Source organism: Temnothorax longispinosus, chromosome 9 (assembly GCF_030848805.1).
Source record: "Temnothorax longispinosus isolate EJ_2023e chromosome 9, Tlon_JGU_v1, whole genome shotgun sequence".
Taxonomy (NCBI): Eukaryota; Metazoa; Arthropoda; class Insecta; order Hymenoptera; family Formicidae; genus Temnothorax; species Temnothorax longispinosus.
In genome coordinates, this window is record NC_092366.1 from 564,018 (window position 1) to 583,137 (window position 19,120).

Here is a 19,120-nt window from a genome sequence, read left to right on the forward strand (position 1 = left end):
TTTTAACTATTCCATAGGTCGCTACTGCTCCTACTCAATATATGTAGTTAATTTAACTAAAACAATGTTAATTTGACTAAACCAATGGAGTTAAAATAATCCTATTTTGTTTCAAACTATTAATACATTTTGATGCACATGCTAGTTAAAAATAACAAAATAAATCTTACTCATGGTATTGGTTTAAATTTCATTCTCTAACCTTTAACAGTGTAGCTTACTCGATGTAAGCCGAGATTTAAATTCCACGTAAAATTTTTAATTAAATTTGTTTACGTGATGTCTTTTCTTGAAATGTAGGATACGTTAATATAGAATCAGGTCAACGCTTGGCAAAAATATCTGGACCCGTGACGTTCGTCGTCGTATTTCTGTCGAGGTTCGCGTTAATATTTGGAAACGAAAGCCGAATACACTGACGAGACTGATAAAAAAATACGCTACGTTTAAACAAACGGGGAGTGGAGAAAGGCGACCCTCAACGAATGATTGGTTTCGGCGCCGCGGGCCATTAGCAAACACCTGAAGCTTCTCGCCCCGCTGCTGGAGTTTCTTCGCCTCGAAGGAGAACTTTCAGCGGTGAAAGAAGAGCACAATCGGGGGTTAACAAACTCATCCATTTCGAGCTCTCGTTCTGACCCGTCCTGCAGTTTTTAAGCCTTTTTTTGCCACCCGGCCACGCTCGTCGTGCCGGCTGCAACGCCAAAAACCCGATTAACAGTCGGCGATTGGAATCGGCTGCTTTTTGTGCTGCATTGTGGAACTTCGCGCGGTATTTCGAGCGAACAGAATATCGACGATTCGACTCTGCGGTCAGGCATTTCCGGATTTCGCTTTGAAGCCGAAGAATTTCGCGATTGTTAATTTGAATAATTGCAAAACATGCAGGCCAATCGATGTATTAACAAAAGAAAATTTTTCTATGACATCAGAGGTTGCGTTTCTCTATATTCACTACCAGTACCGAAAATCTATAGTATACACGTGACGTAAACTATAGATTTTCAATACTGACAGTGAATATCGAAACGCAGCTTAAATGTATAAAACGCTGGTATCGCTATTTATATTTTGATGCACACGTGCACACAGTTCAATTTTTACTTTATTTAAATACATTACGTAATATATTAAAGTATACAAAATATTAAAATTGAAATATATTAAATATCATATATATATATACAGAAAATTTTGATTATAATTTGAAGTTTCCATTACTTATACGCGGTCGCAGGATATTGCGTTTATGGAGTATCAACATGAGAATAAAGATTCTTTGACAGCATCCTTCCGTAAATTTTCTCACTCTGCTCGTCTTATAATACACGTAAAGGCTTTCTCGGGAGAGGTTTTACGTAGCCACCAAGAGTATCGTTTTCTCGGAATAAAGTAATCAGTGAGGCGAGCGGCGGCCGCGGAGAGGGATGGAGGACGCGGGCTGAAAAAATTGATGAGGGACTGTTGCATGAATTTTACGCCACACCGGCGTCGTTACTTTGAAAAACACCTGCACTTGGAAGGATGCTGAGAAACTCTTCCTTAAAGTCTATTAAACGTCTTTAATGAGACGATCTTGGTATACCAACAGCAGTTTTATTTTATTATTATCTCTCTCAATTTATATCTTTTATTTTTATTCGTTATCTTTTCAGACCGGTGTTTCCATTGTCAATAAATTTATTTAAATCCAGTTTTAAATGTGACCTGTTTAAAGAATTCTTGTGCAAAGGCAGAGAGAGAGAGTGAGACCTCTATTCCATTTCTCACGTTCTAAAGTAAATGCAAAGAGTAATCAAATTCATATTAGAAGGCACTGGGAACCAAGTGTCGTTTTACGTATACGCGCGTAACTTTACTTAACGAACGGGTTTTGATCGCTCCGCCTGTAAATCACCCAATTCCTAGACATAGATTTTCGTTCCGGTATAGAGACCTCGCGAGTACTTTCCTGTAATGCGCGAGAAATTTTCGAGGTGAAACTCCCGGAGGATGTTCCACCAGAGTTCATTCGTCCGTGGCGTACGACGTCTCGAACGGTTTCGAATTTGAATTTCTGTATTCGTACCGAGAGATAGAGTTCGGGTCGCTTCAAACTCAACCGGATAAGCTCCGGCAGAAACTCTCCCGGTAATGGGAATCATCGAGCGGGAAGAATCGATTTCCTTATGAAAAGCGCGACGTGACCGAGATTTTATATACGTTGGAGTTAATCACACTACGTGTTTCGATCGAGTTTGAAATTCCCATATTTTGTATAACATTCCGTCTCGCCGGTTAACGCATAATTTATCGCATTGTCGCGCCGCAATCCGATTTGCACGAGTTCCCAGCAATTATCGATATGTCATTAAGCTATCTGTTCTCAATTACGCATTTTGATGATTTCTAATTTGCGCCGACTGAACGCTCGATTATTACACGAATTTCTCTTTTTACTTAACTCGACGTTACCGTGGATGTCGATTAATTTGACTAATTACGCCATTGTCGGAGAGATTTTTGCTATCTTTGGCCTTTAAAAGGAATTAGTTAGTCAGAGCTTTTAAGAGATTTATGTAAAATCCAATATTCCCGGCGTTAAAATTTCATTAAAGTGTGTCGATAAATAAATCCCATTAACGAGCCTTATTGTTTTTGGCAGAATGCGCGGCCAAGAACGGAAGATCTGTAGTGGAGCACCATCCGTCCTCCTACTGGGAGCAACCCTTTAGTCAGCCTTACTTCGACAACACGACAAAGAGGGAGACCACAACCACCGTCGGGCAATCCGCTTACCTGCACTGCAGGGTGCGCAATCTTGGCGATCGTGCGGTAAGTTCCAAGTTTCCTTATCAAGAACCCGTCGTTGTAATAACAGCGCCCGAGTTTGGGAACGCTGTGTATTTCGCGAGTATAGATTAAGATCGCGAGTCCGTTAAACATCGCAATAAGACTTTGATTTCGAAGATTATTTCGTTTTATTTCGTTTTATGAGATATTTATACTTTGTACAGTTGAAAATCATATTTATTACAGTTGAGTCTCTCCAAAGTATTTTTACATCGCATTTTAAATCTTCTTTTGAATCAGTCAATTTTTTTTAATATACTTATGTTTCCTGATTTATTATTTGTATCGCGATAACAAAGATTGCTGTTTTTTTTATTTCGTGAGAATTATTCAAAGATTTGTTTCAGTCAAAATGTACCATCGTTACAACGATAATATTGTTCGCTTCTCCAGTATAATCCAACCAAGCACAATTTTAGTAAACTTACCATCGGGAAGATTACAGACAGAACGTGCAAGTCGAGAATTCGGAAAATATTGCGGAATTATTTTGCTCGAATCTATACGGTAGTCAATAATCTTGCTGCGCTGTCGATGTCGCCCATGTTTTTAGAAAAAAAAAATTAATTAACCGATTGTAATCTTCTTATTATGTAAATTATGCAAAGCTTGGTGGACGCTTTAACGTTCGATTATGCGTCAACAAGTCCTCGCGATTAAATTTCGCCATTATGAGAGGATTCAATGAAGCGAAAGCGCAACAAATTTGTCGTTGCAAAATTAAATCGCGGACGCTCATTTCGGTAATCGCGAAATTTTCAATTATGTTATCATTTTACGCGAAGTGTATTTTTCAAATTCTATCGCGTGTTCTTTTGCGCGTTGCTCCACGCTGGCGTTGATAAATTTAACGTACGTGCGGGCGCGTGAAAGTCTCCCCCACGATCGGAATCACGCAATTCGAAGTCAAATAAATTCGCAGTTACGGCGTCGGCGGAGGCATTAATCCGCAATCGTTTCTCGACAAACTTCGCCGCTCTCTTTGCTAATGCACTTGCACGACCTGCAATTCGCGTATATACGAGTTCATTCCTCATTTACCCACGCGACATCGCCTCGCACTTTTACAGTAACCTAGTTCACATCTTCGCGCGCGCAAGGCTTTTGTAACGCCTTTTCGCGTTCTTTTTTTTTCTTCCCTATTTCCGCCCGCGAACTCGCAGGGCAAGTATAACTCTTCACGGTTCAACGTGCGCATACATTTTCTCGCGCAAATTTAGAAAATTAACAAAGCTTTAATAACACACGATCTTCTGTTCGAAATATTTCAAACTATGATCATTGTACCGCGAAACATTATTTCTAGCGGGAAATAATCAGAAAGTTTATATTTGACTGACATTTGTTAAATTGTTACGCAATCTAATTGTGCCGTAGAAAATTAATTCTTTGTGTGGGAGCTCTTTGACGTTATATTACTGAGGGGACAAAACAAAAAAAAACACATTTTTACAAAGAAAATAATTTATATTCTTTTCAAAATTTCTTTTTTATTTCATTTTATTTTTTAATAAATCGCTTTTATACACCGCTGCCCGTTTAATTCACGTCCCATCATTGTTCGGTCACGTGAAGTGGCAAAGTGGTGTACGTAAACGTTATAATAAAAGGTGGAGGTATTGCGCATACTAAACACATAGTCGCGACATTTTTTCAGGCGGTTTAGTGAATTATTAGGCCGCTCGGGCCCGCGCTGTTTAACCCGGTATTCATCACTCGCGGTCCTAATGCAAAGTAATTTCGCGGATAGGCGCATAGGTCACCCGGGCGAACGGTGACATTACGCGTTATCGGCCCGCTGCTCATGCATCACCGCATGACGCACAGGAACCCGTCAGAGTCCAATCACCGATCGTAATCGCCGATAAATCAAATTTCTCTCGCGCCCTGCCGCTTCGCCCCTCTGCGGATCTCTCTCCCTTTAGCTCCCTTCCGCCATTCACAGCCACGCCATCGGCCTTCAATAACGCGGCGTACGCACATGCATCTGGACGTTTATATTTGCGATCGTAGAATCAGCACGACCATCGCGATTGCGCTTCACCTAAGCGCCTTGATTTCGCACCGGTGACAGATTGTCGCGCGACAGCCGGCTGTCAGTCGAAGGTTTTCTCTCTCATGCGCATTTGCGTGTGCATAATGCCATCAGAAAAACCGATAATTACACCAATGAAGAATTTCAACGTTAGTGTTTTAATCTTTAAATCTTGATATCTTTTATTTGCGGAATATACACAGAAAAAAAAGAAGTGTCAAATCAAAATTTATATACTCATACATACTTACGCAATAATCTATGATCTTCTTATGAGAATTTCAACTTTTTACTTCAACTTTTTTTTTCTTGGTTGAACTGAATATGAAATTACTTCATTCAAGTAAGTTTTCTTCGTTTAATCGCAATGTAATCTTGTTTCAAGATTCTTATGTTAAAACTATTTTTATGTTAAAACTAAAAATATTTTTAAATTAAGAATATTCTTTTTTTTCTGTGTAGTTTAGCGATGTTTCACACTTTATTTTACGCTGATATATTTTTAAAAGCGGAATGTACGTTTAAGACCGTGACATAGAATCTGTGCGACATAACGTCGAACTTCTCGGTTTAATGTCCAGCTTGAGTGTATCTTGCTACAACAGCAGGTGTCTCTTGATTGCGCAGGTCTCGTGGATCAGGCAGCGGGATTTGCATATCCTCACTGTTGGCATCCTAACGTACACAAACGACCAGCGTTTCCAATCGTTGCACAGCGATGGTAGCGACGAGTGGACCTTGAAAATCAGTTCGCCGCAAGTGCGAGACAGTGGAATCTACGAATGTCAAGTCTCGACAGAGCCGAAAATTAGTCAAGCTTTCAACTTGAGCGTAGTAGGTATGTGCACATATATATCTCTTCTTTTATACGATAAGATTCAATCGCTAGTTTTAAGTAAATCTACTGGATTTTGATTAAATCCTCTCAAGCGTTAAGAGGAAATAAAGAGTTATGCAAGTAAATTACAATCGAAATTATGATGAGATAATTATTTAGAAGCAATAATAAATTTTACAGTCAGAAAAGATTCTTTTCTATCACGACTTGCATTAACAGAAATAAAGAAAGATCAGTGTGAGAATGGGGATCTGGGGGATTGTGTTTTAAAACGATTACAAATTTCCCGTCGCACTTCAATAACAGTTTCCGAAACCGTTTGTTTCTTAAGTGAATTTTTAAACGGCCGTTTTCGAGCGGTTCGACGTGGAGTTAATTGCAGCTTTGCGACGATTTAAACGAAATTGCGATCATATTTCTTGGGCCCGGGCTTTACTCGACGATCCGTGCCGCGCTCCTTGGCCAAAAACCACTTTAACTTTGTTCTGTCCCCGTGTGCAGTCTCGAAGGCAAAGATCAACGGCAATTCGGAGCTCTACATCAAAAGCGGGAGCGACATCAATCTGACCTGCATCGTGCTGCAAACGCCAGAACCACCATCCTTCATCTATTGGTGAGTTTGAGCGTTCTCCCTTGACGATATAGCGCGGATTGAATTTGTTCCACATGTTATTTCGACACAGCTGAAGTTTCGCGAAATCCAAATCTACACTGACCTCCATTCGGTGGAGGTTTATCGAAAAATTTCAAACCCGAGCTCCCTTAAAAACGAATCTCCGATGAAGTGAATCTCCGCTGGAGAGTTAGTCCTTGGAGGCGATGGTTTTTAGAATCTATAGATAATCTTGCGTTTGCGCTGATCCGCAAATCCTCGTGCGTTTTTACGTTCGCATATTATAAAGATACATAGCTTTTTTAAAGTGGATTTTACCTTACATTCAATGTTCGCTAATTTTTCAGGTACAAAGGTGATAACGTGATAAACTACAGCCAACGCGGGGGCATTAGCGTCGTGACGGAGAAGCAAACGCGAACGTCACGTCTTCTGATCAGTAGAGCGCTGCCAGCCGATTCCGGCAATTACACCTGTGCGCCATCCACAGCCGAGTCAGCGAGCGTCCTCGTCCACGTGCTCAATGGTGGGTGAGTCGCGAATAAAAATCGTATATCACTGAAAATCCTCAATATTATCGCCAAAATGTCGCAGTATGTCTCCGTATATCTTTCTCGCTATAATATCGGCAAAATTATTGGCCTTTCCCGAGGTGGTCCTTTTGGATGGTTTCGACGCCGACATTTCGAAATAAAATTTCAAACGCATGTAAATATGTCAGCGCGGATAAAAATGCACTGTATACGTTAAAATTGCCCGAGAGATACATTCAAATACAAAGTGATATCTACCCGTGTCAACGTGTCGCTACAAAAAGGCTTTATATTGTTCGCTTACCGCATGGATTTTCGGCAAATTGTATCTTTTTTGGAATCAAACGCTTTACATATTTAAATGTAGAAATATCGGTAGGTTCTCGCCATCACAATTGCTTTATAACTATTAATATCATTTTATAATTTATTGTAATTTATTTTTATTATACATATAAATTTAGTGAGATACGAAAGAATAGAATATAGTTAAATTAACGACATTTATCGTTAAATTTGATGAAGCTTTTCGTAGACTTTGCCGGAAACGAGGAAGCATAAAATCAATTAATTAATTAATTGATCTCAACAATTTTGCATCAGTTTTAATCAAGTTTCCGATAAAACGTTTCAAGTATTACTGCAAAAGAAGTTTCGGTCTGCTTGAAGGCAGGTTAAATAGAAACAATTTCAATTCAATCGCGTTTGTATAAATAATGCGCATTCGCACAAAACAGCTTTGCATATATACCTGTATGCGTGCACGGTGAAAAAGTTTTAGACGTTTGATCCTGATGTTCGTAAAATTGGCAAAATAAAATAAAAGTTCCCGCAGTTTAGATACAAGTAGGAGAAAACGGCAGAATCTCAAGAAGGAAAATTAAATCGCTCGAGTGCGCGTCATTGATTTTCTTTTAACTCGCTCGATTGCAGCATGCTGATTTATTTCTGGTTTATTTTAGGCGTCTTGAATATTTTTGAGATTGATATGTATTTATAAATCACATTTAAAATGCGGATCGTATCAAAATCGTGAAGGAATTAAATTTTCATATTACTTTCAAAGCTCGTTTGATAACGATATTCGCGTTAAACAGACTTTAACAATTTAAAACAATTTGACATTAATTGTATACTTTCTGCAGTTGTAAGGCCACCAATTATTACACGTCCTCGTAGGCGGAATTAATCTCGCGTTTGCCGTTATTCGTAAGAGATTTACAAGTAATTACTGTAGGGAAACCTGCGCGAACTTACTGGAATGAAACTCTCGTCAACTGAGCATATATATATGTATATATTCGTATCTAACGACAAACTATGAAGTCTCAAACTAACTTCACCGTTCCCTTCTATCCTCTCACGTATGTATGCGGAGTTATCGAGATTAGGTCCGTGGCTTTGTTTAAGAACTAATAGAAACGATGACGGTATCATCGAGAGACATCGAAAGATGTGATCGTAACTTTTTGATTAAATCGCACAAATAAGCTATAAATTATTTTATCGGCATTATATTTCCCAACTTTTCTCGTCAAGCAAGTAGTCGGGCAAGCAATTTATTAATAAGGTACATTAGCTGAATATCTGGAGTGGATTGCGTTTATCAACTCCCTATATATACTGGTTTCCAAATTGCCAGGATCATCACCACTACTTTCCTTCGGGCCCGAGGTTTAATGGAGCAAGGAGGAAAATTACAGAGTCCTGAAAGCCCGGTCACCCAATTCCGCTGTTCCAATCTACCGTGCGTTGCCTTCGTCGTCTGATGGTTATCGCGTTGACCTCGAACTCGCTCACGAAATCGCGCGTGTGCGTATGTACGAGAGTTCAGAAATAGCGGTCGGAACCCGCATTGACAGCAATCTTTTGTCGGGGAAGTTACATTGTCCACCGAGTATACAAACCTTTACACAGTAACACAGACAATAGTCTTGTTGCATCGCGTCGAAATGGCTTTTCAGATAATGTCATTTAAACCGTTGCGATGGGCAGAGTTACATTTTAGAGCCGGGCGCGACTATAAGGGACGATGGGGGCCGACGTATTTTTACGACAATTCTCCGAGATTGCCGCGAAACAAGTACACGTTGACATCGTCCAACGAGCCGTGGACGAGTCGTCGGTGGAGGACGACGCTATCTGCTGACGGACGAACACGGCGAACCGGGTGAACGAAGTCACGACCCTCGATTGTGCGAGACGAGAGCGCGGCGCGATGTTGAAGTCACGGGGGCGGGTGGGACGCAGGACGCGCGAAAGTAAGTGGAGTCGGACTTTACGGGTCGGGCCGTAAATCCCACGAGGGCTCAAGTAGAGGCCGGGAAAAGTGTTCTACCGATAAACTAAACGGTAAAGGCCATAAACGCGTGCGCGCGCGCATTGTCTGTGTGCGCGATGCCATGCCGCGTCGATACGCTCCGATCCGCTCAGCGCGCAACGCTCGGGGTCGCGCGTGCTGCATACAACCGACAATAAACCGGATATTCTTTCCGCGCAAAGAAAGGAGGATCGTCGTCTTCTCTTTATTTCTCCGTGTCGCGCGGTGCGGCGCGTAAAATGCCGAAGAAATAAATCCTTCGGTCGTCTCTGCCCTTTTCCACCCTCAGCCTCTGGGGGATAAATCAGATGAGATATTGTCCCATGCAAATCCCCGCCCGGTTGCTCACCGAAGTGCGCTCTCTTTCTCTCTCTCTCTCTCTCTTTCCCCCCCACCTTCTCTCTCCTTCCACTGCGTGCACGTTCTCTACATTCGCACGTCGCGTCGTGGCACGCGAACTCCTGAGATATGCACGTCAAGTGGCTGCTCGACGGTGAGAGAGACTGTTATACACCGCGGATAATATCTTCCTATGCGCCCCCGTTCTCTCCATGACTTCGATTCCCCGCCAGGATAATACGAACTTATCGGAAGCAATACCGCAGCTATCGGAAGTACTTACGCGGCCATCGGAAGTAAATCGCGGCGAGGGTATATACGCAGCGAATTCGGGGCAAATGTTTGCGGCACAGGGTGGCCCGCAAAAGCTTCGATTAACCCTTTCAATTTCGGGCCACTTTCAGTATATATCACGCTCGTTGTATATACATTTCTCGAAAAAATAGCGACGTTAATCGTGAAGTTCACACGACAAATGGAAAAATCTTTCCAGTCGATGATTCGAACTGGAATCCTAATTAATTTAGCCGCAAAGAGAAACGATTTTCCACACGTCTGCTTCTCTCTGCGACGCGACCTCGTACGGGCGGAAACTACACGCGATGCGGAAGGAATTGTCAAGAACATACCTATTATACGCAAGAAATGCCCGCTGGCCAGTGCGACGCGACACAGGAATGTAAGTCCCCGTAATCTCCATGGGACTTATCAAAGGACTTCGTTACTGCGTGCGATGTACCGCAATACTCGCGAGTTAAATTGTGCTAGTGTGCGAGAGAAAGAGAGAGCATTATGAGAAAGCCACCACATATATAATACGCGGAATGCATTATTCCCAAAGTCGGAGTATTGTATATAATAGGGGCGCTCTCTCTCTCTCACATACAAGTGGGGACGGGGGTAATATCTCTCCCACTCTCTCGCTCTTCGCATTTCAACTTCGACTTCCCCCAGGAAGACTTCCCATCGGAACAATACGAGAAGGATAATGTCGGCGCGGAGATTATAGCGCGGAGATAGCGCGTGTATAACGCACGATCGTATAATAACTCGCGCGCGCGGAACTCGTGAAATTTCAGTAACGAGTTTCGCGGTGTGTAACAACAAAGCGGCCGGTGGGCGCATTACGCGTAATTAGCCGCGATAGGCAAGCAACTCTCTGCACGATACGTGTTTTCAAGTTGCCTTCCTCCCTCCGCGCGCCGAACCCTTTTGCCGAACCGCGGAAGTCCGTTTGAGTAGCTCGCCAGTCACCAAAATATCTGTCGGCACGTTGTGCGATTCCGCATCGCCGCGCGCCGTGCTGCGATCCTGATTAAATTATTTCTGCCTTGTTTATCATCACTCATGTGGTCTAATGCAGAACCGATAATTTTGCAATTGCAAATTGTATCGTTGAGCGAGATATCGCCGCCGCGAGTTCCCAATTTTGGCTCGCGACGTAGGTATCGTCGCTTTTCGTATCTTCGATTTTCGAGTTTAACATACAACATGAAATAGATATTTCTGTCGAAGCTGAATACATAAAATAATAAAGCAGGAAATAAAATAAATTGAAATAAAATAAGAAGGATCCTGGAGTGACAGCGACACTGACGTAATCGGTCTAAGCAATATCTTTGAATTGGCTGAACAGAATGGAAAATCCTTTTATACGATTAAAGTACGCACAAAAATGTAAAGGGCTGTACATGATTTTTTTTGATAAACTAAAAAAAAATTTTATTTTTATAAATATTGTCTTCACCTGACGACAATATTTGCTTTATACAAAAATTCTGCAGTTTTTCTATAGAAAATAGTGATGCAGCCCTCTACAAAAAACTGTCAGGAATAATATCGTGCAATTAGAAGTAAGATTTGAAGCCTAAAAAAAAATATTACTTAGTTAACCCAGTGTCGTGCGTATGTATGCGTGCAATGTTAGGTGCTATCCTTGTCTATATCCTTGTCTATGCAAGATATAGGTCGATAACATATGGTAATTTTGTCGGTTATACAGACGGCTCCAGCATCACCTTAATACCTTTCTACAGCTCTAATGTAGAAAAACTCACGCAAATAATTTAAATTGTCAATTCTAAATCTGAGTAACAATGCCTGGGTGTATTCTAATAAATAGCTATTAATATTTATACGAATGTTCGTCATTAAATCGGCGAGCACGTGCAGCTTGCGGGAAAATAATAACGTGCAATTTATCAGCGGGATTGCAGCCGGCCAGTAAATGTCGATACATCTGTGCGGCCTCGGTCAACTTTCCAACGACCTGAAACGCTGCCAAGTTCTTCGACAAGGCGTAAAACGATAAATTATACGCGTTCCCCGCACCCCCATCGAAATCAGTTATCAATTATGGGATGCGACGTCATAAAAAATTTTCTCTCTTTACATTTTTAAATATACACGAGTCGTAATGTCCGTTGAAAATAATTTAGCTTGATTAATAATTTATGTATACAGTACATGTCAATCAGATGACCTGTTTTTACCATTTAAACCTGATATTATAGGATGACGTTTCTTGTGTTATTACTCGCTTTTATTTTATCAGATTTTTGCTTAATAAAAGCGTTGTATTTTTACACGTTCCGCTGATATTTTACATTAATATAATATTCTAAATTTTTATAGCATTGTGCACAGAAAATATGTTATTTGAAGATATTTCTCCGGAAAAACATCGTAACCCCATAATGCTTTTACAAGATTGTAATGAAAATGTTTATTTTGCGACAAAGTATTTAACAAAATTAGTTACATTTAGAACATATATATTTAAATCATTGCATTTTATAGAAATATTTTTATATTTATTTCTTTTCTAAACTGGACTAACAAGTCCGCTTTTAAAAGAAGTTTTCTGTCAGATTCGCGTACGTAAACTATCGCGGTATATCGATTTTGATAAGATTTTTCAAACAAAAATTCTGAGAACTTATACATCACTGTCTTACAATGGACATATTGCAACTGTCCGGAACCAATTTGATTCTTCTTGAAATATATTGTTAAAACAGTTTAAAAAACTCGTTTTTTTATAAGTGCCTATTTTGAGATTTAAAGGATAAAAGAATCTCTCAAAGCTAACGCTCATTATTCTTAGCAATTTCCATCAAAATGGATATAACAAAATATTTAAAAAAAAACTTATGTATTTCTTAATGTATTTCTTACTGTGTTTTTCAAAATATTTCTCAAAGTCGAAATGATAAGATACATAAAGAAATGTTTAAACAAAATTTTCATGATTATGAAAAAAATATAAAATTTTTGGAAAATCTAAATAGTTATAGTTATATAAAGTATGTATTTAAAAAACCATAAATGTTTTGTCTGAAAAATTTTTTTATATATCTTATCATTTCGGTAAGAATTGCTTAGAATCAAATATAAACGTTGAGTTGTTTTACCCCTCAAATCTCAAAAATAAAAAAATAGGAGTCTCTTGGATTTTTATGTTCAATAACATATGTATTTCAAGGAGAATAAAATTGGTTCCAAATAATTGTGACACATCTTTTATTAGAACTATGAGATTCATCTTGAACGAAACATCGTTCGTTGAAGCAGCCTTTTATCATAGTTGCCGTTTACTCACGTATCAGAATTATTCGCTCTAAGGATATGTAGATCCTCGCAAACACACGTGTTACGTGGAACGATATTTCCGCACGACAGCTTAAGGATTTATCAAGACAACCGGCACGGATGCCAACGCAAACAAATCCTCAATTTGCCCGACGAGCAATCGGGGCGACAGGACCGACGCGACGCGACGCACACGTAAGGCCCTTATGCACACGATCGCGTGTGTTCAATCGCGCGAATGATGCGCACCCGCCGATCGAAGGACGAAGCCGATCGTTTGGTTTTCGAGTCCACCAGTGCGCAGTGGTGCAACAGCAAAGTGGAGCTATAGTCGAACGTGACTCCCTCTCGACAGCGCGAGAATAAGAAAAGTTTCGCGATCAAACGAGACGAAACTAATACAGAGCCATTATCGGGAGTTAACGGCGCTCCGTGCCGTAACTGCACGCCAGGATTTATTGTCTTCCGTCTTCGACCGAGAGAAACGACGGGGAGAAGGAAAAGAGGAAAAAGAAAGGCGCACAGGAAAGGTTGAAAATTCTCCCGTCACCATCGCTTCACATTACACTCGCAGGATGGACAACGATCGAGGTTCAAAGAGGTTCATGTCCCACTTCGCTTTTATTTATCTTCCTGAAAGACAAACTTCCGCGAGGGAGAACTTTGCCGCGCCTTTCTTCACGCATCGCCTCGTTACTCGCCAATTCGTTCCTCGCGTATTAACATTGCACTTCGATATTCGATCAATGTCATCTGAGACTCACCTCTCGATTTGTTAACGCGGCTAGGATTATTCGACGACGATTGTCACACACGTTTCTTGTTTCACGTTTAATGATCTCTGTCCGAGCTCGCGCATGACCGTCATCGAATCTCGTTTAATCATCCCTTCGAGCAACAGCGATCGAGGATTTCCGTCGTCTATTTTCCTAACTTGACATCGATCGATGTCAATACCTACTTTAGAAACGAATGTGACGTCGACATCGAACAATCGAACTTGTCGAATTACGGAGGAAGAATAATGCGAAAACGATTTATTTGCCGCTTGCGTCAAACTCTCCGTGGTACTTGAACGAGGATCGATGCGCACCGCGCTCCATGTAATAATTGGATGACTGATGGGCTCTTTGGTTTTCATTTATTATTAAAATCGCAATTAGAAGATCGACCATCGCGTGTCATCTAAAATAGTCTCGAGACACCTCAATCAATATGGTTTGTACGTGCAAATTAAACAATTGTAACCGTCACCTTGTCGACCTTGATCTAAAATATTCATCGAGCCTCCCCTCGATACTTAAACAGCAATTTTCGTAAGCTCCGTACGATCCTCGTCGTCAATTTTAAAGGTCGTAGCGAGCAAAGCCGAAGAGTGATCCCGCTATGCGCCGTCGAATTATGATCGAATTTACGGAGACGAATTATAGACGCCTCCCATTTACTCTCGATCTTTTTTTATTACGTCGTGAAATCGCATCGTAAATACGGTCGCCTCGTTTTGAGACACGATACGTGCTGCGACTGACAACGAGTTATTGACAGTTTGCAGAGTAGGGATTTGCTCGGCGCGTTCTGCCACTCGTAATCCCTCATTCTGTCTCGAACTTGATCGACAGGCGACACTCGCGATGTAGTAATAAGATGATCCCAGGAGTTTCCTTCGCGCCGCGCCGAGTTTTCTCTCTGTTATTTCTCCGGTGCCGAAAGTTTCTATAGACATTAGCCCGTAACTTTCCACACGCCCACCGTTTTATCGTATGCGAAAAAGAAGACGCCGCGCCGAAGGTAATACATCATTTATTCAAAAATATCGTGGGAGAGAGCCGTGATACTTTTTCATATAAATTTCTTTATCACTTTACGTTACGATATTGATTACAATCGAGGCCAACGCGAAAATAAACAAGTGCTAAGAACGCAATATAATAAAACAAACAATCAATTAACGCGAACATTAAAACAGGCTGCGCGAGAATACACGGCGGCCGATAAATTTGCACGCGGAATAATAACTCCTGGGAAAATATACGAGCTGTTACAGTACGCAAGCATCATTGAATTATAACAGGCTTATAGAATGGATTATAGGGAAAATGGTTTATTTGCGCCGAACATTTTGTAATCTCTGATTGTGATTTGACGCGAAGCGCGAAATACTCGTCGAAAGAGAGAGGCGGGGTAATAATATAGGGGTAATGGAGTTAATTCCGGAGTGTTGCCCGCGTCGTACTTTACATTACGATACGAGTTGCCCATTAGCGTAATCCTCTTTTAAACTTTTTAATGCGCCTCTTTTTCGAACATCCGCGGCAAAAAAAGCGAAGTAGTTCCGCCATTCGTAGTTAACAATCTGTAACATCTAACGACCGTTTCAAGATTTACTTCGCTCCGTCAAGAAACTGCTATATTATCCCACATTTCGTTACACGGAAACATTTTTCTAAAAGCAGTATCGTATTATATCATACGAGTTTTTGTTAATAAAACGCGGTCTTGTTATTTATTTTTTAAATCTTATTATTATTATTATTATTATTATTATTTTAACTTGCTCATGCCAGGCACAATATCGGTCAAAGTTGGAAAAAATTTCTAACGATTCCTGATGAACTGGTTGGCTCATATTTTACGTATAGTATCGATTTCTACTTTTCTTCATTTCGAGTGGCAACGAAACACGACAATTTCGCGATAGTCGATGCTGTCGGGAACACGCTTTTTTCATTAGCAACCTGGATCGCTGCCACGAATTCAGCCTTATAAGAGCGAGTCCGCACTTGTATAGTGTTACGGGAAAACAATTTGTTTTCCATAGAAACCTTGCACACAATTCCGAATTGCGCTTTGATGCGGCGGATCGATCAACACGACCTGTACTCAAGGATAATTATGACGATCATCTGGCTCTCCTCGACACGCTTTTTTTTTAATTATCTCGCCTCACCATTACTCTACCCTCTATTTTAAGAGGAGACCAATGTGGACAACGAATTATAGGTAGGGCGGTTCTATGCTCGATTTGCGTGCGAGATAGTCGTTACTGAAATAAGTTAAGTGATGGATGGAAACCTCTGATCGGAATCAACGAATCGAGACCTTGTCGAGGATTACATTTGTCGGGATACCTGTTATTTTCCGTACTTACCTCCTCGACCTTTTGATTATTGTTGGTTATTATTCGCAGATAGCTAAATCATTTTTCTGGTATCCGAATAACGTCCAGCATTGATAGGAAGAGTGAATAAAGTTGTCGAAAAAAATTCGCAATTCGTTGCCGATATAAATAAATAGCAATTAATTCTGGAAGTATTACGCTTGCGGTAAACGAGGTGCCAAGAGCATATTTACATGCTCCAATTAAAGTTACCTCATTTCGCTACCGTAACGATTGCAGACGTAGTTAGGAAACTTTTACTATTTTAACTTGTCTCTTCGGTCGGGTTCCCGAGGTCTTCGTATCAAAGGCCACCGCATTATGGAATGAGGCAGGATTAGCCGGCCTGCTCTCTCTCTCTCTCTCTGTCTATCGAACGATCTTAAGACACGGCATAGGTGATTTAAATTTATGCAGCCGCAATTCCGCTCGTAGACAGTTCCGCTCCTGCAACAGGGCGAGCGGAAAAAGCGTTTGTCGATAACACTTACGACAATGCTTCCTTCGTTGCGATAGCGCCGTCCGTTTCGATAATGCTTCGAGAGGGATAAAATTCTATTCCCCTGGCACACCTCGAGATCGTCCTTGTACGAGAAACGAAGGAAATAAAAGTCGTAACGAGCGGCTTGGAATCTTTTAAAAATTCAAGTCGTCAATTTGGAGGATTTCTTCGCTTCAAAACTTAAAGCGAAAGTACGAACTACAGGATATTTCGGTCGATTATCTTAATAATCGCTAATATAAAATTGTTTATGTTATTTTACACTTAATTGATAAAAATTCTAAAAGAAGTACATCTTTTAAAAAATTAAGAATAGAGAGAACTCTCTCTCTCTCTCTCTCTCTCTCTCTTGGAAGTACATTTAAAAACATCGCAAAAGCGATGTGTTTCCGTAAGAAAAAGAATTATGGAAAACGAGTATGGTCTCATTGCCAGATGCACCGATATTTGCCTTACATTTATTTTGCTCTGCCGGCTTATCAAAAACATGTTACCGGTGCACCCGCGATGAAGCAGTCGTTGCTCACGACGCGTTAAAAGCAATGAATGACCATGCACCAGTGTCGGCAGATAGGTACGTCGCTCGCATAATTAAGGCCACGGTAAATGCGGCGACACGATGCGATAATGCGAAATCGGTCACCGTATTTTGTCGTGGAGAAATGGATCCTGTCAGCGACAATCGTGACACGAAAGACAGGAAGCTAGTTTCTCCCTGTCTACCCTCTTGCCGTCTTGTTTCTATTCGCGACCTATTCCCTTCTACAATATAAATTACATAATACGTTATTTACGTCATGTTATTTTATACCTTTTTATCGAAATTACTGGTATTCACGCAAACCAGTTTCGCAGCGCTCATTTAATTGCAAAACTGATAAATTAATAAACGAAAGGATTTATTTGCGGCAATTTAACACAAAACTAATAACGTAGTATAAATCAACCAATATATTAATGCTAATTTATTACATTTAGCAAAATAGTAATTTAATACATTATTAGACTAATTTATATTGATAGTCCCGCCGGAATTTTAAAGAGAGAAAATGCGGTGAGCGGTGAATATATATCAAAACAACGGTTATCTCGTCGCAATAGTCACGTGCATTGCATTTCGTCGTTAACTCCGGCGACAGCAACGTTGATCTGCTTAGCACCAGCTGTCGGACATGGAAGCGGCGATATTAAAAGGGATAAAGGCAAATGGAAACAGACCATATCGTGCGCAACGGATGTGCGGGAAAACGACGGCCGGTAACCGCCGCCAAATTACGGCTAGGTATCGCAGTTTGACGTTTGCATTATACGGCGGCCAATAAATGTTTCGAACACGTCGATACTTTGCCAATTAACAACAGCATTCTCACTCGCATTAACACACGAGCCACTTTTTAATTCTATATATGTGGTTTATTCCTATTGTCAGAGAAAATTTCATCGCTTTAACGAGTACCACTTGATTCTTGATTATCGTTAATCCGTTCTCGCGATTTAATAGGATCTACTTCGGAATGAGATTATTTTCAAAGCCGTCGCTGCTACTTTTCATGTGACTTTTATACAACAGTCATATGAATGTGTTATCAATTTTTCGTTCTCAATTGATATTAATGTCTTTCGTGACGAGTCCTTATTTTTGTAAGAGAAAAATTTTTAAATAAAACGTTAAAATTGGCATTATGATTGATTACCGACAAAATTACTGGCAATTTAAATTTATATGTAAATTAAACATGTATTATTTTGCTCCCTCTATCCTAAATTATATTATTATATACAGTATGTGTGTGTCTGAGAATCAGATGTTTATTTGTATTTAGAGCAGACGTTTCGCAGGATATACGGCAGCCTGGCAAACGTTGATGGTAGCTAAAATAATGCGCATCCCTTATTTTTACGCCTGCAAAGTTTCGCGGAGAGTTGTAAAATACGTCGTTGTAAAATACGTCTGTCATCGGGCGCGAGCGCGGGTCAAGGAAAACATCGTACCAGGGGGAAAAGTCGGGCGGATGATTTCGAGCGTGAGTTACGACGGAACTACACGAAGCGGAACGGAGCGGAGCAGAGCGGAGCGGAACGGAACGGTTACGCGAGATTAAAGCGAGTAGGGTAGAGAGACACAAAGTGGAAAACGCGGAAAAGGTATAGAAAGCGACGTCGATACCCGGCGAAGCATCGGCCAACGATACAGAGTTGGCGGGGATCCGATAACTAAACCAATTATCCCGATGCCGATGAGGAAGTTTTAATCCGCTCTCCCGCCATTGCCGCCGCCGCGAGTTTCCTGGCGTGGAAATTTTTCTTCCGACTATCTCCGCCGCGATACCGCGCGCCCTTTGTGTCGACGTAACTTTCTT

At 40.8% G+C, this 19,120-nt stretch overlaps 1 protein-coding gene across 2 annotated transcripts in view; it reads left to right on the forward strand.

The window, feature by feature from the left end:
• LOC139818687 (opioid-binding protein/cell adhesion molecule homolog) overlaps positions 1 to 19,120 on the forward strand; it is a 96,659-nt gene that overhangs the window by 63,327 nt on the left and 14,212 nt on the right. The window contains exons 3-6 of one of the 2 annotated variants that reach the window (XM_071787508.1): positions 2,645 to 2,814; positions 5,495 to 5,705; positions 6,207 to 6,318; positions 6,666 to 6,848. In XM_071787508.1, coding sequence (XP_071643609.1) covers positions 2,645 to 2,814; positions 5,495 to 5,705; positions 6,207 to 6,318; positions 6,666 to 6,848 — 676 coding nt within the window. The remainder of the gene's footprint in view (positions 1 to 2,644; positions 2,815 to 5,494; positions 5,706 to 6,206; positions 6,319 to 6,665; positions 6,849 to 19,120) is intronic. The other variant, XM_071787509.1, reaches the window with a different exon arrangement.